Source organism: Acipenser ruthenus, chromosome 30 (assembly GCF_902713425.1).
Source record: "Acipenser ruthenus chromosome 30, fAciRut3.2 maternal haplotype, whole genome shotgun sequence".
NCBI lineage: Eukaryota > Metazoa > Chordata > Actinopteri > Acipenseriformes > Acipenseridae > Acipenser > Acipenser ruthenus.
The window spans coordinates 3,577,868-3,602,702 of record NC_081218.1 but is presented as its reverse complement, the minus strand read 5'-3'; the positions used below and the strand labels follow the sequence as shown (position 1 = coordinate 3,602,702).

The window sequence follows — 24,835 nt, the reverse complement described above, 5'->3', positions numbered from 1 at the left end:
ATCTCACTGGTTGTGAGCCCCAGGCAGTGTCCTCGATCTCACTGGTTGTGAGTCCCAGGCAGTGTCCTCGATCTCACTGGTTGTGAGTCCCAGGCACTGCACTGGGTCCCAGAGGCTGGCTGTCACAGATAGTACCCCGGGTACAGCAGCACTGCTCCCAGCTTGCTGGCAGCGCTGGCGCCGTGCCTGCGGAAGTATCGCCTCAGCGCAGGGCTGCCCGGGTGGCGCTCACGCATGTGCAGGAAGTACTCCTCCCCGCTGACGGAGGTGAAGCCGCAGTCCTCGCACACGAAGATCTTGGAGCGCCGCTCGCGGTACGCGTACTGCTGAGTCACACCGTGGATCTTCTTCAAGTGAGACTCGAGGGAGCAGCGCTGAGTGAAGGCCTTCTCACAGAGCTCACAGCCGTACGGACGTATACCTGAGAGAGAGGGGGAGGGGCTTAGAGAGGGCGTGGAGAAGGGGAGGGGCTTAGAGAGGGATAGAGAGGGGGAGGGGCTTAGAGAGGGCGTGGAGAAGGGGAGGGGCTTAGAGAGGGATAGAGAGGGGGAGGGGCATAGAGAGGGAGTGGAGCGGGGGAGGGGCTTAGAGAGGGATAGAGGGGGAGGGACTTAGAGAGGGTGTGGAGAAGGGGAGGGGCTTAGAGAGGGATAGAGAGGGGGAGGGGCTTAGAGAGAGATAGAGAGGGGGAGGGGCATAGAGAGGGAGTGGAGCGGGGGAGGGGCTTAGAGAGGGATAGAGGGGGAGGGACTTAGAGAGGGAGTGGATAAGGGGAGGGGCTTAGAGAGGGGGAGGGGCTTAGAGAGGGATAGAGAGGGGAGGGGCTTAGAGAGGGAGTGGAGAAGGGGAGGGGCTTAGAGAGGGATATGGAGGGGGGCTTAGAGAGGGATAGATAGGGGGAGGGGCTTAGAGAGGGATAGAGAGGGGGAGGGGCTTGGATAGGGCGTGGAGAAAGGGAGGGGCTGAGAGGGAGGGGCTTAGAGAGGGAGAGGGGCTTAGAGAGGGATAGAGAGGGGGAGGGGCTTAGATAGGGCATGGAGAAAGGGAGGGGCTTAGAGGGAGGGGCTTAGAGAGGGAGTGGAGAAGGGGAGAGGTAATGGAGTGATAGAGAGGAGGAGGGGCTTAGAGGGAGGGGGGAAGACTCCAGGAAAGACTTTCTCACACACTCACAGAGGTATTAAAACATACCTGAGATGAGAGTGGGAGATGGGAGGGAGAGACAGGAGGAGAATGAAGCCCTTCTCACACACCAGTCTAGTGTTCTACTTCAAGACTGCTGTTTCAAGCTGTGCTGGGTTGCATGGTGAGCGCCCCCTACCTGTGTGCGTGCGCATGTGCCTCTTGAGGTCGAAGGTGTCGTTGAAGCCCTTGGTGCAGTAGCAGCACACGTGCTTCTTCACAGAGCTGTGACACTTGAGGTGACGCGTCAACATGCGCTGCAGCGGAAACACCTTGTTACAGACCGGGCAGAGGAAGTCACCATGCGAGTGAGCCAAGCGACCCTGAAACAAGGAGAGAGGGAGAGACCGGGGTGAGATACAACACACACACGCACAAACACACACACACACATACACCACACACACACACCACACACACACACACACACACACACACACACACACACACACACACACACACACAGACACTGTGAATACACACAAACAGGCAGAGACAAGGGGAGAGGGGGAGATCAGGGTTAGATACAACACACACACACTGTGAATACACACACACACACACACACTGTGAATACACACACACACACACACACACACAGACACTGTGAATACACACAGACAGGCAGGGACAAGGGGAGAGGGGGAGATCAGGGTTAGATACAACACACACACACTGTGAATACACACACACACACACACACTGTGAATACACACACACACACACACACACACAGACACTGTGAATACACACAGACAGGCAGGGACAAGGGGAGAGGGGGAGATCAGGGTTAGATACAACACACACACACTGTGAATACACACACACACACACACACTGTGAATACACACACACACACACACACACTGTGAATACACACACACACACACACACACACACACTGTGAATACACACACACACACACACACTGTGAATACACACACACACACACACACTGTGAATACACACACACACACACACACACACTGTGAATACACACACACACACACACACTGTGAATACACACACACACACACACACTGTGAATACACACACACACACACACACTGTGAATACACACACACACACACACACACACTGTGAATACACACACACACACACACACACACTGTGAATACACACAGACAGGCAGAGACAAGGGGAGAGGGGGAGATCGGGGTTAGATACAACACACACAGACACAGAATCTCTCTCTCTCTCTCTCTCTCTCTCTCTCTCTGTCTCTCTCTCTCTCTCCCTCTCTCTCTCCCTCTCTCTCTCTCTGTCTCTCTCTCTCTCTCTCTCCCTCTCACCTTGGCTCGTGGAGTGGGATGTGGGACCACACTGGGGTTGTACTGATGCAGGCTGTCTCCGGGGGGCTGTAGCCCCCCCAGGTCGGGAGTCTGTGTCCGCCACTCTTCCGCTGTCTTCCCCTCTCTAGTCTGTGACTCTGGGGCTGGCTCGAGGACAGGGGCTGGCAGGGGGCAAGGCTCTGAAGACAGAGATAGAGAGAGAGACGTGAGCCAAGTTACTTTTTAAAAACAGACATTTGCAGAAAGTGGCACTACGTCACCATATTAGTCTTTGAACTGTACTGTGAATACACTTAAACAGTGTTATATATAGGGGAGAGTGTAGCGTGCACGGGGAAGGCAGCAGCAGGGCTTGTAGATGACGTAATCACACTCTGGCACATAAGCCCGATATACGCTCTTTGCAAAGGAGCCGGTTTGTTTTTGTAACGTGTGGGGCTTGGTGGTCCAGTGGTTGTTACCAGACGGTACCTGGTTCAATCCCAGCTCAGCGACTCACTGACCCTGAATATCATGTCCTCCGACAGTCTGAAACTCGCTGTTTTAACACGACTAGTCAAATGAAACACTTTTCTGCTGTTTGGTTCCGACAGGTGGAAAGGGTGTAATTTACATAAAGGTGGCGGAATAACTATTCAGTGTTTAAAATGAGAAACCTCTACGTGTTTACCTCATTTCAGGATTTCAATCAATGGACAGGTGGGATTGAAGTACATCAGGACAAACAGAAAAAAAGTTAGACAGCTTATTTTTATGTAATTTTGTAAATGTATGTTCTGTTATTATTATTATTATTATTATTATTATTATTATTATTATTATTATTATTATTATTATTATTAATAATAATAATAATAATAATAATAATAATAATAATAATAATAATAATAATAATAATGTATTATTCAATTATAGTTTCATGAACCAGGTTGCACTTTATGAAAATTAATAACACTTGCGGTGACAAAGCTGTGAGTGATACTGGCAATGCAGAAAATACATCCTCTGCAGCAGTGATGCATAAACGAGTCTCTGTAAGACGCTTTGGATAAAAGCGTCTGCTAAATGACTAATTCATAATAAAACACAGCATTGGTTAATTGCTTGCTTTATTTAATCAAACATTGCTTGGTTTTCACTCAATTCGTCATGCATCGCTGATTCCAATCGCACGACCCTCTTATTGCGATCACATGGTCGCTCGCTCAGCGCGTGTGTATTTTCTCGCCCTGTCTATTATTAAAAATTTAAAAGTCAGTCCTAATGAACAAATACCCCACAATGAATCTGTGCATTGAGACAGCTTGATGAATGGGGCTGGACTGCAGCCCACTCTGAAACAAATACAGAACTAATTAAATAAACGTATTGTTTACCAGTAATATAGCATTTTTGCTCCCTGTTACATATGTGATGTCATACGTGATCACCCTGTATGTTGGCGTGATGTCACTTGTAGTATTGTAAAAATACTGCATCAGTAAAGCCCTGTTCACTGCTATAGATACAATGGAGCACTGCTTACCTGGTATGTATCCGTCTCCATGCTGCTGTTCGGGGGTCTCCCTCCTGCGTCGAGCCCCTGATAGACCCTGTCGCTTCTTCACCAGGAACGAGCGTGGCATCTTTCCAATGGACCCTCTTCACTGTCCCTCCTTCCCAGTATGCACCAGTCTCTCCACACCAGTGCTTCACTCTCCCTCCTTCCCAGTGCACACAAACTTCCAGCTTCAAACTGGGTACCAGTCCCTGTCACTCTCACTTTCTCTGTCTACCAGCAGAGAACCATTCCTATAACCTTGTGTACCGTGCACCAATTAAAAAACGTTATCCTTTAGTGCCAGTAGAAACCAGTTTCTAAGTCCTAACCCTAAGTACACAAAACATCCTCAATACTATCTCCCAGTTACTGACTTATCAGTCCCTAACTCGCAGGACAAATCTCTATTCTTTACTGAAGCATATAAAGTAATTCCTCCCAGGAAAATGTTTCCCAGTATATCGCTACTCCTCACTATATCTCTGATCTTCCCTATTCAGTACCAGTTGCTTTATCAGTAACCTTGCTTTGGGTGCTGGGATCTGTATTCCAGTTATGACCTGTTCTGTTGGTAGTTTGGAAACTTTAATTTTCCTTCCCCCTTGCCTTCTAGCAGTGATTTTCCTAACTCTGTGTCTCAGCCAATGGCAGACGCACAGAGTGTATTTAAAAGCACCCTTGCATTAACAGTCCCTGCTCCTCTTTGCATGTCGATGTTTGCAAATGCATTCGCTGAACAGCCAATGACAACATCCTCCCCATGCAAATTCACTGCAGACAGCTGGAGCGTTTGTTTTTTTTGCTATTGAAACTATTGTTCTTGCAGCAGGGAGCATTCAAATTGATAACAGAAGTGACTTGCGCAGATTATTTGATCAGTCCGACACACACCTGTTAGGTTGCTGTGCTGTACCTGAGTAAGAACAAGTTGAGTCTGGAAGCACTTTTTAAAGATATCTTCACAAGGGGCAAATAGTGTGCTCAGAGGGGACATGCTTATGGAAATTCATTGGGACAGCTAGTGAGCTTCACAATGCTGGAACACCAAGATAGTCTACTTGTTCCTAATATTCCATTTCTCTTGCATATCCCATAAGGTGTGTCTCTTTTACGACTTACAATTTACAAGATCTCACATAAATTTTACATACAATTACATTGTTTTTTACACATTATTTTTTATATTTTTATAGGCAGCAGTGTGGAGTAGTGGTTAGGACTCTTGACCGGAGGGTCGTGGGTTCAATCCCACGTGGGGGACACTGCTGCTATACCCTTGAGCAAGGTACTTTACCTAGATTGCTTCAGTAAAAACCACCTGTATAAATGGGTAATTGTATGTAAAAATAATGTGATAGCGTGTAACAATTGTAAGTTGCCCTGGATAAGGGTGTCTGCTAAGAAATAAATAATACATACCATTTATACAGTGGTGTTTTTACTGGAGCAATCTAGGTAAAGTACCTTGCTCAAGGGTACAGCAGCAGTGTCCCCCACTGGGGATTGAACCCACAACCCTCCGGTCAAGAGTCCAGAGCCCTAACCACTACTCCACACTGCTGCCCTCACCTTCAAACTCATTTTTAATGAAAGTTCATGGCATTGTAATAACAATACCTTAGAATGGATTTGGCGTCGCCATCATTTTGATTTGGGATAAAAACAAAAAAGGTCATCCAGAAAATGACCAGGCAATGCCTTAATGTTATTTCAGTTTGGATCTTTTAGATCAGACTGTGCATTTTTTGCTTACACACAGTTGCATGCCCTCCAGCCCTGTTTTTTTGCATACATCTGAAGAAACACTTATCAAATTAATTAATTCTTATCCTACTCTGTACATACTGTTTATAAACTCCATGGTCATCAGCCTTCTCGTCACACTGACAGCTCTGGTTTTTAGCTCTTAGGCGTGGGAGGGGTTGGGTGTTAGTGAAAGGCTTGCTCCGCAGTGGAGAACAAGGTGATAGAAGGTTGCTGTGTTTTTAATCTGCTCATGTCTGATTCCAGTTCACAGTGTAACCCGAGACCAGACTGCTTTTCATAACTGAAGGATTTGTTTCAAGACCTGTAATAGACCAGTTTGTTCTGTGAGAGTATGTACAAGCTAGTTTTACATGACAAATGGCACATTTACCTATTAACCTTCCTCTGATTGTGAAAGTCCCAACTGATCCCCTTACCCTTTCTGTGCAAGCTCTATTTTTTAACTCTTAAAGCATTTCAGCTGAAAAGGTCACAAAAAGGTATTCGGCAGCATTAGCGGTAGGAGGCTGTGTGGTTCAGTGGTTAAAGAAAAGGGCTTGTAACCAGCAGGTCCCCGGTTCAAATCCCACCTCAGCCACTGACTCATTGTGTGACCCTGAGCAAGTCACTTAACCTCCTTGTGCTCCGTCTTTCGGGTGAGACGTAGTTGTAAGTGACTCTGCAGCTGATGCATAGTTCACACACCCTAGTCTCTGTAAGTCACCTTGGATAAAGGCGTCTGCTAAATAAACAAATAATAATAATAATTATAAAAAAATAAACATTTCTAGAAGCTTGTCAAACAAAACGTTTTCTTAAATAAGAAAGCGATGATCCGTCACAATTGTATCTATTTTCTCATATATATTGGTATCCCTTCCCAAGCAATTTAACAGATAGTCAATCTGACAAAATAATTCTGCATCCTAACTCTTTCAGCGTCCTTGTTAAGGATTTTAAATTAAATATTCTGTCCCTTATTTCATTTGTACCAACGTGTACAAACCACAGGCTCTTTTTTATCATGATTTAGTAATGTGTGCATTCATGATTCAATATCTCTGATTTTAAATTCATGATTCAATATCTCTGATTTTAAATTCATGATTCAATATCTCTGATTTTATATTCTTGATTCTTGATTTTAGTTTATGGCTCAAATCACTGTCGACAAAGCGTATAATTGAATCACCTTCTAACACCACCTCACCCCTGTTCTCATCCATCACGCAGTCATCATTGCTCAATGCCTGAAATCTATCAGATTGATCAATCTCCTCTGTTTTCATACTTTTTCATGCAATCACCCAGTCTCCACTCGCTCTCTGCCTTTCCTCTATTTTCATATTTTCAAGTCCCTCTACACCAGGGGACTCCATCCCTGGTCCTGGAGACTGAGAGCCCCAATCCTGCAGCTTTTCTAGTGGCTAAATCATCCTTGTAGCATAGACACAATATATATTATTGTGTTTCCAATCAAATCCTGTCCCTTGTTGAATTCATGCAGTTTTATGCTGCTTAGCAAACTCAGGCACTTTTTGGTGCATTTTTTTTGTTGGTGCTTTAGTGGGCAAGGCATCTCTATATGGGGAGATGGGGCAATAAAGACCCACCTGTAGTCATTTTATATTGGTTTTCAATGGGCTAGATTTGGAGTACCCCTGCACCCGTGTTTTCTATACAACATTCATTGTGAAGGAACAGTATTCTCCAGAGAACACTGTCTCTCCGCCCTCCTCATCCGGACTGCTATTCAAAGAGCTGGGTTTGTATGCAGATCCCAAAGGTCTTGGTCTAGCAGCTTTCTAAAATGCAACGGCTCACACGCTATGCAAAGCATCTTCACAGAGGGATGAAAGGAGGGCTGCACCTCACACACACACACACACACACACACACACACACACACACACACACACACACACATACAAACACACACAAACGCACACACACACACACGCTGCTACCTGTCTCTGTGGAGCGCGACTTTTTAAAACCACACATTTCTAAAAGGCCTTGCAACGGTTTTATTTAGGTTTTGTTGTTGTTGTTGTATTTATAACAGAAAAAAAAGTTCAGTTAGTTAAAAAAAAAAAGAAACCAAACAAAAAGCTGACCCCTTACGAAACATATTTTGAAATGCAAAACCATCTGGAATCATTTCAATGAGAGGAAACTGCTGTAGCGAGAAACAGGACAGCTCCTTCCCGTTTCATATATTATTATTTGTTTATTTAGCAGACGCCTTTATCCAAGGCGACTTACAGAGGCTAGGGTGTGTGAACTGTGCATCAGCTGCAGAGTCACTTACAATTACGTCTCACCCGAAAGACGGAGCACAAGGAGGTGAAGTGACTTGCTCAGGGTCACACATTGAGTCAGTGGCTGAGGTGGGATTTGAACCGGGGACCTCCTGGTTACAAGCCCTTTTCTTTAACCACTGGACCACACAGCCTCCTGTATACTGAACATTGTCACTCTTTACCGTGGTTTCTCTGTGGTGTATTCCGCCTGTGCTTTTAATATACATTACATGATGAAAAAGCAACACTGTACATATACAATGTGCATTCTATTTGCTCTATGAAAAAGTATGTATAAGATAGCTGGATAGCTACCTGCTGATTATTATTATTATTATTATTATTATTATTATTATTATTATTATTATTATTATTATCTTCACAAACTCGGTGTTATAAACTCATACAGAAAAGCTAGTATTGCATTAGATATATTTTCACTCCATGTTTAACTGATAAATTGTAAGTCGCCCTGGATAAGAAATAATTAATTCAAATTAATAAAATGAGATCATTAACAACTGTGGGGTCTGGATGGAAGTTTAAATGGTCCAGACCCGTTTAGAACAAGATGATGACTGCATCTGAAATGATCTGCAGCGTCCTTATTATAAGATGAATGTATTTATACTGCCTGTACAGTACTTGTACACCTCAGACTATAGTGATTCAGCAGGAGGCTAAGACAGGTGTCACGTCAATTTATGCTACCTATCAAACGCTCCTACTTTGCGTAATGCGCATGCCCACACTGTTTTCACCATGCACTGCGCATGCCCAGATTTTCTTTTCCCAGTAAGACCGAGGACGCTCATCAAAAACTGCTCCCTATTTTTTTGGGATGAGAAAAACTGCTCCCTGCGTGTTTTTGTAAAGTTACAGTTTACTCCACATGTAATAATAGCGTTTTATTTACAATATAAGTAAGCTCTAAGTACACCTTTGTAAAATTATTTTCTAAAGGTATTATTATTATTATTATTATTATTATTATTATTATTATTATTATTATTATTATTATTGGTAGGAAAGCGTGTATGTACTGTTGCTATTGAGTTGTGTGTGTTTTATCATAGGTCTGTACTGTGATATGGACTGATACATGGCCTGAATATATGTTTACAATATATATTTACACATTTACATTCATTTGCAATTATATTTCGAAAGACGTTTATCCAGAGGGCTATTCTAAATCACAAAGGCAAAACTTGCCCTTATGGAAAAAACATATATTTTTAATATATGGTAGAAAAGTATGATCCTTATATTTTTCATATGTAGAAATTGGCCCCTTTATATATATAGGATATGTTTAAAATATATTTTAGTCTGTAATCCATATATTTATTTTATAAATAAATATATGGATTACAGACTAAACGAAAATGAATTTACAATACTTAAACACAATAATACTAATTTCTGCACTCTGAATTTGATTTCTTACTGTAGATTGTGAATTGTGTCACTTTTGGAAAATGCATTTACCAAATAAATAAATAATAATACAAATAATAACAAGTGACATGAAGTAATGTGGCGTTTGATTGAACTGTATGACATTCCCTTTAAACAAAACTATGGTAACGCAGAAGTGTGTTGCGCATACAATTCTTAAACAGGGCCTATAGTGAACCAGTAGCCTCTAATGCAAAACTTAGTGTAGCAGCTCAAAAAGTTAATACTGTAGTTTATGCATCTTCGTTCTGTAAATATATGTATTATCTTAATGTAAAATGCACGTCATAATACTGTGTGTGTGTGTGTGTGTGTGTGTGTGTGTGTGTGTGTGTGTGTGTGTGTGTGATAGCCGTACTCACAACAAGAGGATTCTGGGGGCCAACTGTCCCCAGACAAAAGCAGTTTTGCCTCGCTACTCTCAGCAGGTCACCCCAGTTTTCAGTGTTGGCTGCTTTGCTGGGCTCCCTGTTTAAAGCCGTGCTCTGGGTTGAGGAGAGCGCTGTGCTGTGTGTGAATGAAGGGGTGCAGCGGTCCCAGCTGACCCCAGCGCATTTCCCTATCCCACCTCGCTCCCTCGCACGGCGCTCATTTGCATGAGTGTCTGCACCCTGCACCAGGAAATGCACAGTTTAAGAGCAGTTATTTCGTTACATGACTTCGTGAAAGAACGTTTTTTTGTGTCTGTTCTAATGAATTAAATAAAGCTTTGTGTTCATTTACGGTGTTACAGAAGCCACTAGAACACTGAAGAGATTTGCAGGATTATAGCCCCTATTCACAAACATTTAAGGACTGGGTTCGTTTTTTATCTTTGTGTTTCTAATGTAACACAGTGCTTTGAAGAATGAGAATGAACTTCTAACACTCTCGAATAGTCCAGAAGAGTTTTGTAAAATGCAAACCTCATTTTAAAAAGACAGTCTATTTAAAAAATGAGTCACCTATGAAAAAATATAGAACATTTATTTGGAAATGTAAATGAATTACATGAACATATTATAAATGTCTGATAAATTATTATTATTTATTTCTTAGCAGATGCCCTTATCCAGGGCGACTCACAATTACAAGATATCACATTATTTTTACATACAAATACCCATTTATATAGCTGAGTTTTTACTGGAGCAATCTAGGTAAAGTACCTTGCTCAAGGGTACAGCAGCAATGTCCCCTACCAGGGATTGAACCCACGACTCTCCGGTCAAGAGTCCAAAGCCCTAACCACTACTCCACACTGCATCCATAAATATTTGTACAATAAACTCAATATAGTTTTTATATATACATATATAAATAGATTTAAATAAACTGAAAACATTATAGCATTTATTTAGTGTATATTATGAAAAGCAATACATGATAGTTGTATTTGTCTTGTATTAAAAACATGCAGTGACTTTTGCAAACAGTAAAGTTCATATAGTTTAACAATGCTTGGTGGTCTCAGTGGTTAAAGAAAGGGGCTTGTTGTTACCAGGAGGTTCCCATTTCAATCCCAGCCACTGACTCGCTGTGTGTGACCCAGAGCAAGTCACTTCACCTCCTTGTGCTCCGTCCTTCGGATGAGACGTCAAACAAATGAGGTCCTATTGGAAGTGACTCTGCAGCAGCATTTGTAATGCATAGTTCACCCCCTTAGTCCCTATATGATAAAAGTGTCTTCTAAATTACTAAATAATAATAATAATAATAATAATAATAATAATAATAATAATAATAATAATAATAATAATAATAATAATAATAATAATAATAATGCATGCTGCTCAGTGTCAGGGAATTCTTGTAAACGCTGAGAAATCAGTGTGAGAGAGCTGTGGATTCAGCTCGCCTTGTCCTTGCCAAGGTTATTCAAATCACAGATTCAGGCAGAGAGGAGAGAGGCCAGGCTTAGGGAAATCTGAGCTCGGGAGACAACACCGTTTTTGTTTATGATTTGAAATCCTGTTGGTCACAGAGAGGTCAACCTGCACAGGACAAACCTTGACTCACTCCCCCTATTCCAGACAGGACAAACCCTGACCTGCAAATCGCTTACTGTGGCTTGTAGGGTTAGAATCGCTACCTACTTGCCAATGTTGAATAGTTAAGGTAAAAATAATCGGCCACTCATAAAAAGCATTATTAGATCATAAGAACATAAGAACATAAGAAAGTTTACAAACGAGAGGAGGCCATTCAGCCCATCTTGCTCGTTTGGTTGTTAGTAGCTGATTGATCCCAGAATCTCATCAAGCAGCTTCTTGAAGGATCCCAGGGTGTCCGCTTCAACAACATTACTGGGGAGTTGGTTCCAGACTCCCACAATTCTCTGTGTAAAAAAGTGCCTCCTATTTTCTTTTCTGAATGCCCCTTTATCTAATCTCCATTTGTGACCCCTGGTCCTTGTTTCTTTTTTCAGGTCAAAAAAGTCCCCTGGGTCGACACTGTCTATACCTTTTAGGATTTTGAATATTTGATGTCTGGCGCTCTGTTTGGGAACGTGCAGTTTGTAACACTTTGCTGTTTGCACACTATATTTGAAAACTGACATTTTTTTTTTAAACTATTCATAGTCTAAAAATATAATTTCTATGTAAAGACCCTGTGCTTCACAATTCTGAATTCAATTACAAAATCAACATTGCTACTTCGCTATACACTTTAAACACACACAATCTTTGCTCTTCCATATGACTCGTCAGCTTTCTCTTGACTTTATTCAGTTGATTAGTATTATTATTATTTAGCAGAAGCCTTTATCCAAGGCGACTTACAGAGACTAGGGTGTGTGAACTATGCATCATCTGCAGAGTCACTTACAATTACATCTCACCCGAAAGACGGAGCACAAGGAGGTTAAGTGACTTGCTCAGGGTCACACAACGAGTCAATGGCTGAGGTGGGATTTGAACCGGGGACCTCCTAGTTATAAGCCCTTTTCTTTAACCACTGGACCACACAGCCTCCTGCTTATTGATCATGCCAAATACACTAAGATACACCAAGGGACCAGCTCACCTATCATTCATTATATGTTAACCTACATGTGTCATGCTAATTAAACATACAAAACATATATATATATTTGCACACTGGCACGTTTTAACCCTACCAACTGTGTGAAACAGTGTCTTTCCTGTTCTAGGAGACCACACTGCAACAAATGGCTTTAAAGAAATGGTTTCAGTTGGTGATCGAAAAACAGAAATGGAAGACTATTTAAAATATCGTGTTTTGGTGAACTGGAACTGAAAAGAAAGAACATTTCATTGACGTTGTCCGTTATAATTTTGTTGATGCAAAAGTATTAAAGTGTTATGTGAGGAAGGAAGAAAAAACGATTTGGAGATATTCAACAATATAGAAAAGTTGTAACAGTCTGCTTATCTGAACAAAATTTTCTTGTGTGTGTTCCGACATTTTTCAATGATTACAAACCAGCCCGCTCTACTGGTCTCAATTCAACTCCCTACCTACTCAAACCCCTTCTCCCTCCCACCTGGCAGTCAAACTCCTATAATAACCCAAATAAAACCCACGAACAACACCCATAGGACCCTCAACGTGCTGTAGACACACGCACTGGCGCATGCCATTCATGCAAAACCACCCTGACCCCTAGTGGGGGTGCTGGCACATTGCAATACTGAACTGTATCACACACACTAATCCTACTGCAGTGCATTTTTACAAGCGCGTGAAAACTGTAGTGAGAAGAGTCCATTTATTTGAAAACAAGAGAGTGCATTTCTAAAACAATACTGCCACCTACTGGTGAGAACAAGGAATGCATTCTCAATGTTGAGCATTTTAATAGAAATATTTGTATTCATGTGTCTTTCAAAATAACACACGGTGATAACGGTGTGCAGTTATTTAATGCTATTAAAGCATATCATACAGAACTTGTCTGTTAGTAGAGCCATTTTTAATGTCATTTTCCCATTTGTTAATGATCAAAATAATCAAAGAAAATGTAACTTTAAAACCCATTCTCTTCACAGCGCTGGCCTTTAGTTTTCTACAGACATTGACTGATCTAGCCTGTGGTACACACCATGTCTGAGAACAGAAGAGCAGCTTCTAAACTCGGGTCAGAGTTTCTTAACACCACAAAATAAGAAATATGTATGAAAACAGTTAAGATGGAAGCTCTGTTACAAACAACATTACTGCCCTTTCACCGCTGAAGAAATGTGAAAAGACACTGCATTCTAAAAACATGACCCTTTTTAACACCGTTCAAAAGACAGAAATCCCGCTGTGGTCTTGTTAGGATTGCCACCAGGTCATATAATCACGGGACACTATAAAACAGACCAGGGTCTCCCTCAAAACAACAAATTCATTAATTGTAATGAACACTTAAATGAGTGTGAATTGCTTAAGCTGAATCGCTCAATGAATTCAATTGTTTTAATTACTAGTTACTAAAAGCACACACCTGCCCTGGGCCGTGGTTACTTCCTGTGAGAATCCTTTTCATCCTGCACCAGCTTCCTGTTGTTATGAGGCCATGTGGCAGCACTATGTCTTGTGCTGAAATGTAATGTTCCTAAATATTGAAACGCTTACCTGAAAAACAGCAAATACTAAATTGTAGAATTTTTTTGTATGTCCACCTTTTAAAGACATTTTATTTTCACCACCAGTGAATTCAAACATATAAAAACATAAATAAATGTAAAAATAACAACAGACACGTGGAATGTCCTCTTCTTGTCCTGGACAGAGCGATCTTCAGAAATATTTCTGATCTTTGATGCAGCTGGTGTCTTTATCAATCAGGCAAATGTTTGCTGGATTTATTTCTAAGTGACAAAAAATATGTATAATTACAGTATTCTTTCAGAAATGGGGATTTTCACAAGGAACTACATATTACAGGGCAATGGGTACATTTCACAGAAATTGTAAAATCTGTGATAACTCTGAAAAACACCCTTACTGATCGCTAGTGCAGTATGGCTGCCGGCGAGATAAAACATGCTGCACACGACCAAGCTTTTTAGTCCTAGATATTATTATTATTATTATTATTTGTTTATTTAGCAGACGCCTTTATCCAAGGCGACTTACAGAGACTAGGGTGTGTGAACTATGCATCAGCTGCAGAGTCACTTACAACTACGACTTTTTAAAATTCAGACGTGTAGAGCACCTCTGTGGCCTCACAGGAGCTCTCAGAATCATGTCTAACTTCCTGCTGCACCGGAGTGGAGTATATATATAAACTTTAGTTTATGATACACTTATTAGCCTGTGCTAACTTTCATTAGAATTTGACAAGGGTTGGCTAGATGCATTTTAAACATAGACATAGGCAGGCAGTCAAACTGACAGACAGACAACCCCCGAGATGATGAGACTATCAATAACTGAGGTCCTTAGCAAGATCCACCACAATCAGGCAAGCTGTTCCTGAGATAATGTGTTTGTTAAAATTTAAGTGTCACACAGACTTACTGTTCATCTTCCATATATCCTGAGATTATGACACACTCAATATCTTGTGCTAAAGAAGTTATTATTTATTATTTGTTTATTTAGCAGACGCCTTTATCCAAGGCAACTTACAGAGACTAGGGTGTGTGAACTATGCATCAGCTGCAGAGTCGCTTACAACTACGTCTCGCCCGAAAGACAGAGCACAAGGAGGTTAAGTGACTTGCTCAGGGTCACACAATGAGTCAGTGGCTGAGGTGGGATTTGAACCGGGGACCTCCTGGTGACAAGTCCTTTTCTTTAACCACTGGACCACACAGCCTCTTAATATAGATATAAACAAATGGGCCAACAAACAATAATAAAAAAAAATAATTCAATCCTTTAATGTACATTTCGTTTCTTGATAAGGAGCCAAAACACAAACCAGCAGTTCTATGTTAAACAGGATCAAAGCGCACACAATTCTGTCAAACATTAACTGAGTGCTAACCCGGGTTTTTAAATCCCTTTCTAGTACCCCAGATTGGCCCCCCCTTTTCTTGTGTTGAATATCTCTTTGTTCTTTGGGTATAAAGGTAGAAATTATGAAGTTTGAGGGGAGTGAATCTAGCCTAGAACATTGGTTGAGACTTGATCAAAGTTTTTAAAATGCCTACCCTACTCGTTATTTCCAGCATAAAACAGACCAGGACTAGTGGAGACAGATGAGAACGCGTTGAGGTTCTGGAACGGGTTACTAGACCAAGTTGTTGCTGATCCTTTTTGGTATCTTTGATAGCTGAATAGATGAAGTTCTACAGATCTGCTAATGCAAAAAAACAAAGAAACCCTTAGTTAGCACTCCCTTAAAGCCCAACCTACACTAAATGACCACAGTTTATTGTGACCACTGATAATCACTTTGATAAAGGACGTGACATCTTTAACACTGCAGACAGAAATCATGATCAGTCCTTATTCCGCATTAGAACGTAACACTGGGCCATGTTAACTGGCTAGAAGGAATGAAGTACAGTGGCTGTTATTTGGTGGGGCCAGCGAGCAAGCGTCTGTTGACCTCTCTCAGCTGGGCGTCCAGCGTTTCAGCGGTAAGGCTCAGCTGCGTCACTTGATCCTGAAGGCTCTGCAGTGTGTCGTTCAGCTCTTCCTCTTTATGGCGTGTGTTGGCGCTCTGGCGGGCGTATTCAGCAATCATACAGACTCCTCCCACTGTGAAGATGATTGCCTCCCCCAGCAGCTCTGCACCCAGCTCGGCCGCAGCCTCCTCATTCAGCGGCTTGATGTGTGTTCCTCGAAACCCCATGATCCGCATCTTGGCACGCATGTCCACCCAGTGGTACACTGAGGAAACACAACAGCACGAGTCAGCTCTGAACCACACTGGAGTAGCACTCTAATTGTGTGACAGACTTCCTGGAAGACAAGACAAGCAAACTGGGAGCTTTCTTTAATTATTATTATTCAGTAGCAGATGCTTGTTTCCAAAGTGACAAAGAGGGGTTGAACTATGCATCACAACCGCTGCTGCTGCAGAGTCACTTCCTCGTTTGTTTTACGTTTCATCCGAAGGACGGAGCACAAGGAGGTGAAGTGACTTGCTCAGGGTCACACACGGTGAGTCAGTGGCTGAGCGGGGATTAGAACCAGGGACCTCCTGGTATCAAGCCATTCTCTTTAACCACTGTGTCACCAAGCCTTGATGAACCAAGTCTACCAGGATGTTTTAAAAATCTAAATCGATTTTCTTTCAAAATTGCACATTCTGAGACCTATGTAGCTAATGGATCTGCAAAATGATGTATTTAATTATTTTGTTAGCTACACTTTAATAAGTGCTGAGATGGACACAGATTATACATGATAGGATATTTATTAAAAATAACAGATAAAGCATCTGCATCTTATACTCCAAATTACCTACACGTTTTAAATTCCAGATGTCAGTTATAGAGTAGATTTTATGGGGCTAATTAATATTTTAGAAATGAAAGAGCTAACAGAGTTTAGTTTTACCATCAGGTTCTATGATCTCGGGGTGCAGTTCATGCAGATACGCTGGCTCCGCCACAGTCTGTATCGTTTTAACAAACACTGCGCTATTTTCATTTTCATAGCCGACTATAAAAAGTTGTCGAGCTTTGTTTACTAATTTACCCCAAAAGCTCACTAAAAAATCACCTGTCGATTGTATCCTAATATAAAACAAGGACTGTTTATTTTACACTGCGCGGAACCGAAGACAGACAGGGATAGCCGACAGGTGCTTTGGTAATAATATTACAGTGGACTTTGATATATGCACTTTTATATGCATTCTCGTGTAAAAACAATGACAATGCTATTTAAAACACGTCACCGTCCTCCAATACTAAAGTAAAAACCTTCAATGACAACTTGTACCGCCCGCAATTGCCCTTCCCTGTTCCTATTGGCTGTACGGCCAATCACAACCCGACATTGACGCCCACCTCATAATTCCATTGGCCTACTTTACAGTCTATCAATGCTACAAGACCAATCAGGTCTCGATGAACGCCACCGCTGTGTTTTATTGGCTGCTCTTCGGCTTATTTCCCGTCCTGTTGCCGCCCACTTGTACCCTGTGTCGGTTCAGAGATGACATTGGGTGTTTGAAATATATGCCGTGGATGTACTTACACTGAGCCGGCGGCAGGCAGATGTAATTTTTGAAGAACTCGCTCCTGCGTGCCCCAGCTTTTATCCGGTTGGCAACGGGTTTGCTGAGCTGTCTTACCCCCAGGTAGAGAAGTTTAGCTATGGGGAAAGCTCCGGCCACCATCTTACTGTGCGGAAAGACGTCAGAAGTGAGGCGGGATATGGGCGGAGAGCAACGTGACTGCGTCATGAATATTTTACCCCAAAAACTAGTCTATGTTAGATGTCAGTAGATGCTTAGTTAACAAATAACAAAAGGGAACTGTTGCATATGGAGAACTCAAATAAACAACCGGGGGAATATGATTTGATGCGCAGAATAACCTTAATTTGTTATTTGTTTATATTTAAGTTTTTTTGGGTTTTTTTTTTTTTCATTTAAAAAGTCAAATATTAAACCTCTTGTAATCAAATACATTCATAAACATATATTAACAGTCTGACCCCACGAGCACTACTAGATGTGTGGGGACAGGCTGTGTTTGTTTTGCAAACCCCAGAATCGCGTTTTTCTTATTCATCTTTCCACGAGTGCATACTGATGCAAAGAGTATTGCAGCCTAAGTATTAAAAATGTACTTTATAGCAGCAGATTCCAGTTAACATTCAAGGCAAAATGTGTCGGTGACCGTGACACAGTCCCTGAATATCAAGTATCAAGTTCCGACAGTCCGAAACTCGCTGGCTCCGTCTATTTTAACCTCTTAGCTCCAACGAAGTTTCCACAAATAATGTCTTTTCCGACAGGTGGAATGGGTTCAATTTACATAAAGGCAGTGGAATACCTGTTAATGACGCAAATGGGGCAGCAGTGTGGAGTAGTGGTTAGGGCTCTGGACTCTTGTCGTGGGTTCAATCCCAGGTGGGGGACACTGCTGCTGTACCCTTGAGCAAGGTACTTTACCTAGATTGCTCCAGTGAAAACCCAACTGTATAAATGGGGAATTGTATATAAAAATAATGTAATATCTTGTAACAATTGTAAGTCGCCTTGGATAAGGGCGTCTGCTAAGAAATAAATAATAATAATAATAACTCATTGTTAACAACGCATCAACTTTGCTCCAGAAATTTTTACGTCATTTCAGGATTTCAATCAACGGCCAGGTGGGATTGTAAGGTAGTAAATGCGGAGAAAAACGAAACATGCGTGTGTTTGGGGAGACACAGAGAAAGAAGAGAATATACATTTAATAGAACATAATAAAGCAAGTACGACCGAACAGAGAAAAAAAAGAATGTTAAAGACAGTCAAAACTCCTCGATTTACAGACGCTGAGCTGGAACTGCTAGTAGAATAGGGTTTAAAGCACAAAACGTCATTAACCAGGTATTTTAACTATAGGCACGATCACCGACATGCGGGTGTGTCTCAAATCACTTACTCATAAATGAAGGCGTCATGGCTCGATTCAGAGACTTTGGCACACAGATGTAATATGGCAGATGGGTTTGCACAAAACCTGCATGTTCATTGAACATTTTACTATTCAAACTGTAATGTGTTCATAACAGGGGCATGCAGGGTACGGCCGCAACTGCTCCGCCACTCCACCCACATCAGACTTGCGCAACTTATGTTGTTGCTCACCTTTATTAAATTAGTTTTACCAGAACTCGCCCACAATGCAAACGACATTCCTAGAGAGCGCTGTGCCTTATCCATGCATTCTTTGGCATTTTTGACCAGAGGGGGCAGGCATACCACTTGTTAATTTTAGGAACAACACACATTAATGCAGACCTGTCAACTCTCCCTTATTTGCCGGGACTCTCCCGTTTTTTGGACACACCTCCCAGACAACTCCTGGGATTTTGTCCCGTATTTTGATTCAAACTCTACGGTAAACCCCCTTTATGTCAGCAAACCTTTAATTTCTGCAAAAGGCGTGTATTGTCTGTGGTTACTGCAATCCCCGTCTGTACCCAGCAGGGTTTAGGAGGCAGTGGAGCCCTGTGGCAGGCATGCATTCAGTGCGTGAGGCAAGCTCACAGAGTTGACCATCTCTCTCTCTCTCTCTCTCTCTATATATATATATATAAAGAGAGAGAGAGAGAGAGAGAGAGAGAGAGAGAGAGAGAGAGAGAGATATGCAAATTTCAAGCTCATATTGTCACATAATCCTAAGCGACGTTGGAAAAGACATACTTTCTGTAAACTCTGCAGGACTGATTTTAACGGTGGGACGTGGGAGCAAAAATTATGATGTTTGTGGTAAGCACGAGAGATCACAAAACACACCACAAAGCCAGCAACGCTATTGCGTTTCTATTACAATTTCAACATCAGTTGCTTTAGAAATTCAGATTGATTGAAAACATGCGCAGTGTAGTGAATAATGCTGCAATACCACGTTGGTGTGTAGTTTGGCTTCTTTTAAAATGTATGATTAACTTATTGACCTGTTTACAAAGTGCTGACTGCTTCCGAATCAGCCACCTATAACTACAGTACAGTAAGAACCACAGGGGCCAAGATAGAACTGTATTGTGAAGCTGGTTGTTTTTCTGTTTGATATTTTCCTTTTTTCAAAGCAATTAGAAGGAGCACTGTATCAACAGTCTATCATTCTACCAAGTAATACAGTGGAATGGTTGTATGCCTTTGTCTTATGTAGGTATCCCCTTCAATTCAGGCCACTAAGATTTATATTGAAAACTCTGTTGACAGGTATGCATGATTTGAATGAAATGAGGACTGATTAGAGCTGGGTTTTCTCGACAAACTCAAAGCCTGGGAAAAAAAAGGCAGCAGTGTGATGTAGTGGTTAGGGCTCTGGACTCTTGACCGGAGGGTCGTGGGTTCAATCCCAGGTGGGGGACACTGCTGCTGTACCCTTGAGCAAGGTACTTTACCTAGATTGCTCCAGTAAAAACCCAACTGTATAAATGGGAAATTGTATGTAAAAAAATAATGTAATCGTATGTAAAAATAATGTGATATCTTGTAACAATTGTAAGTCGCCCTGGATAAGGGCGTCTGCTAAGAAATAAATAATAATGGCTCAGTATTGAAGAAACAGTGTCCAGAACGATTGCAAAGGGATAATGGAAATACATATTAAAATTACTGTTACTGTGAAACGTCCTTGATGTTAAACTATACATGCTGCAACCAGGCAACATCAGATCACGTGATGATGCAACCGTTGATCTTTTAAAATTGGCCCTTCTCTCAAACTTGGACCGATGTGCTTGTAGATACAGCAACGCTATACAGATAATACCAGTACGTGCTTGTTTCTGAACATGTGAAATGTTTTAGTCAGATATATGTTGACCAGTCCTCCGTGTTTGCTCTTTTTCCGGCTCTAACTAATAATTTACATTTAAACAACTTTTAAGTGGCCGTTAAAAGTATTATAAAACTTTTTTTTTTTTTTAAAAACGAAAATGTAATATCAATTGCGTTGCCAAATAATTCGCCATTTTAGGTTAGTATACGCTCTATGAATTTGTAACAGCGTCTGAATACTTGCGATATTCTGTGTTGCATTTTATCACAGTCGGATTTTCCTTTCAATTAAATTTAGTTTAAAGATCAAATAAAGTGTTCGAGAAGGAAAAAGGATCCCTCGCGTCCAGACTTCATTTCCCACAATGCAGTTGCAGCGTGACTGGGAGGGCTTACCTGGACTGTTCATCACCTGGATCACATTACAGGAAAGCATTCAGATGGGCTGGAGAGACAGAGGGAGAGCGTGCAGAAGAACGGACGCATTACAGCGAAATAGCATCGGCTAGGAAGCCTTTCTGCAGCAACTAGGGGGACTGCCTTGTGATAGATTCATGTTATTAAACAAACACAGATTTGCAGAAAACTTCGGAAGAATATTCTAAGGTGAGTGCCGACCTCGAGTTTTAGTTTTTCTTACAAGTTAGACTTGGGGAAAAGTAAACGGATCGAAGGAGTAAAAGTTATGTTTTTTTTGTGAATTTCTGGAGCAAAGTTGATGCGTTGTTAACAGTGAGTTATTATTATTATTATTTATTTCTTAGCAGACGCCCTTATCCAGGGCGACTTCCAATTGTTACAAGGTATCACATTATTTTTACATACAATTACCCATTTATACAGTTGGGTTTTTACTGGAGCAATCTAGGTAAAGTACCTTGCTCAAGGGTACAACGCAGTGTCCCCCACTGGGGATTGAACCCACAACCCTCCGGTCAAGAGTCCAGAGCCCTAACCACTACTCCACACTGCTGCCCTATGAGTTATTGTAGAAACACGCATATAACTTTACACTGAGTTTTGTATTTGTTTTACTTTTGCACAACTAAAGAACGTTGTTTTTTTGGGGGGGGGGTTTGTGTAAGTTGCGTTAAATCCTAGGCAGACCTTGGAGTGATTTGTAAATGTAAGCGATGCGAGTGAGCAGAATCGACCGGGTTCAGCGCTGGATTCTCAAGCATTTTTATCGACACCCCGCCCTAAGACTTGAGTCGGTAAAAGCATTCACTGGCAAATTGAACCCGTTTTATTTATTTATTTATTTATTTATTTATTTATTGGCTACAGAAAAAAAACAAACATACGTTTGATATGGGTTTTTAGGACATTGCATGTGCGCTTGGTTTTATGCAGACATTACAAATGCAGCAAATTGACAGATTTGTTTAATTAAGAAGTCTTATTTTTACTTGCGCACAATATATTTTAGGAGCTCAATAAATTCTTCTACAATACTAACCCGTATGTTATGATCATGATGCTATTGCATTTATTTACTTATTTCATGATACTAGAGTACACATTTTAAAAGTGGTAACAGTAATACATTGGACACTAGCCAGGTACACGATATCGGATACCAGTGTTGTGTTTATTCCCCCTGGTGAAGCGCATATATATATATATATATATATATATATATATATATATATATATATATATATATATATATATATATATATATATATATATATATAATATCATAATCTAAAATATCTATAATGGTGTAATGTAGAATAAAGAGAGAGTTTGCCTTGGTGTTTCAGGATTCATTCACACTTAGGTCATTTTTGACAGTTTAATCGCTACTGCGTGCAGTTCCAAACACACTTGTCTGATGTTTTTTTTTTTACATTCTTTTGGGCATGCAGACTGAGTTGTGTTTTATTTCAGTGCAATGTGAAAGCAAAGACCGTTAAGAAAAAATGTGCAAGCCAAGCGAACCAGTAACAGTTATTTTGAGAAGTGTGGTGCGAATTCCAAAGCAACTGGCTTCTTAATAGTTTAGTGTGTCTTTAAACCTACATACTAGGTTACTTTGGGGCTGTTATGTGAAATGGCAAATTTAAGGACTATAGATTTGCTTGGCCAAGTGAGAAGTTTGCTAAAATGAATAACGGTCAAAATGTAAGATGTGGAATGTAGGGACTTGCATGTGCACCTTGTTATTGTGTTATAGTGCTACTACAAATGTGCTTTGTCATTTCCTGAGTTACTACAATCGTCTTAATGACAGCATCGTTTGCTTGTACCGAACCTTGCTAGTACTGTTTAACATTTAAGGTGATTTATTATTTTTTTAAAAACTATTTCATACAAGTAATTATGTTGCTGGAAATGAGAGTGATTACCGAGTAGATGACAAAGAAGACGCGGCGATCTGATTCAAACATTCAAAATCCTAAAAGGTATAGACAATGTCGACCCAGGGGACTTTTTTGACCTGAAAAAAGAAACAAGGACCAGGGGGCACAAATGGAGATTAGATAAAGGGGCATTCAGAACAGAAAATAGGAGGCACTTTTTACACAGAGAATTGTGAGGGTCTGGAACCAACTCCCCAGTAATGTTGTTGAAGCTGACACCCTGGGATCCTTCAAGAAGCTGCTTGATGAGATTCTGGGATCAATAAGCTACTAACAACCAAACAAGCAAGATGGGCTGAATGGCCTCCTCTCGTTTGTAAACTTTCTTATGTTCTTATGACAACAATGTGATTATAAAGTCAAACACTAGGCATTCTTTTGAAATTGAATTCTTATTTAACACAAAATACAGGTAAAATAAACACTATGTTCAGTTCAAAGGCTCCTGTTCAACCGTCAAACAGTGTGTACCATTGTGTACCTGCTGTAGTTTTAATATTCTTGTCTTCACATCAGAAGACCATTTCAAGAGCAATCTAATAAATAAACTGCAGGTGATCTGGTAGACAGGGAATCTGATCAGATCCTGTCTTATTAGTTTTACAAAGCTTGTAGACCATTATTACTTTTCTTTGGAAACTCACACTGAACTCCACATCAAATTCCATCCTGTTAGAGCAGTAGCTTTGCAATGCAAACTTTCTTTTGTTTGTGGTGGAAGAGAAATATGTTTGCGATTTTAACAATGTGATTAAGGATGCAGAATAAACTGTAAATGTTTGTCATAGCCAGACAGTGCTTGCAGAAACAGCAGCATTGAAAAGCATCATCCCTCAATCTTTGAAACACAGCTGGGCATGCAGCCAATGGAAGGGAATGAGCTCAAACAGGCTAGCCAATAGTGAGACACATTAGTCGTAGCAGCATGTGTGAGGTATGAGAAGAAGGGTTTAGTATGCTGAGAATGCATGCTAATTAAAGGCAGATATTTGTTCCGTATCAGTTTGTCCCCATAGTTGGCTCAGTCAGTCAGTCAGCAGCAGAATCGTTCTTGTGTTTGTAGTTTCAGTGACCAGTCATTCCTCACCTCTGGCTGTAAATTCTAAATTAGAGCTACAGTGTCAACAACATGAAAAAGGAATGTTGGCTCTTAAGGATGGGATGAGGAAATCTGCTCAGTACCGGGACTTAGGATCTGCAGGTGAGCTCAAAGAAAGCTCACAGCCAGGGGATAGATATGAGATGCCAGGCAGGGCCCCTGGGTACAAAGGGTCATTTTACACCATGAGAATAAGCATTGCAGATAGCAGAAGAAGAGTTAGGGTAAGTTACATCGGTTTAGCAGCATAGCTTTTATCATTTAAACCTTAGATTACTTCAGTGGTGCCGCCACCACGGGGGCCAAGGGGGCCATGGCCCCCCACTTTTCTGACAGGGGGAGGCAAGTATATTGTTTGGCCCGCATACTTTTACTTTTAATTTTTTTTTTATGTTCTCTGTGTGGTGATGTGGCACTGTTGTGTATTAATGCACGTTTTTCATAAACGGTGAATAATTTAGATTAAACATTTTCTATAGTC

General features: G+C 41.2%; 3 protein-coding genes across 4 annotated transcripts in view; 1 reads left to right on the top strand and 2 right to left on the bottom strand.

Moving 5' to 3' along the window:
- Positions 1-4,627, bottom strand: LOC117435708 (putative transcription factor ovo-like protein 3). The gene is made up of 4 exons (XM_034059081.3): positions 4,018-4,627; positions 2,493-2,671; positions 1,319-1,502; positions 1-421 (listed from the first exon to the last, which is right to left on the bottom strand). The coding sequence occupies exons 1-4, from the start codon at positions 4,115-4,117 to the stop codon at positions 123-125; spliced, it is 762 nt and encodes a 253-aa protein (XP_033914972.2). The 5' UTR covers positions 4,118-4,627; the 3' UTR covers positions 1-122.
- Positions 4,628-15,337: 10,710 nt separating this feature from the next.
- Positions 15,338-17,829, bottom strand: LOC117395957 (optic atrophy 3 protein homolog). Its single transcript, XM_033994710.3, has 2 exons — positions 17,637-17,829; positions 15,338-16,319 (listed from the first exon to the last, which is right to left on the bottom strand). The coding sequence occupies exons 1-2, from the start codon at positions 17,776-17,778 to the stop codon at positions 16,000-16,002; spliced, it is 462 nt and encodes a 153-aa protein (XP_033850601.1). The 5' UTR covers positions 17,779-17,829; the 3' UTR covers positions 15,338-15,999.
- A 3,374-nt stretch (positions 17,830-21,203) lies between these two features.
- LOC117397833 (relA-associated inhibitor-like) overlaps positions 21,204-24,835 on the top strand; it is a 37,889-nt gene continuing 34,257 nt past the window's right edge. Inside the window, exon 1 of one of the 2 annotated variants that reach the window (XM_033996736.3) lies at positions 21,204-21,495. The gene's annotated coding sequence lies outside the window, so the exon portion shown is untranslated. The remainder of the gene's footprint in view (positions 21,496-24,835) is intronic. The other variant, XM_033996727.3, reaches the window with a different exon arrangement.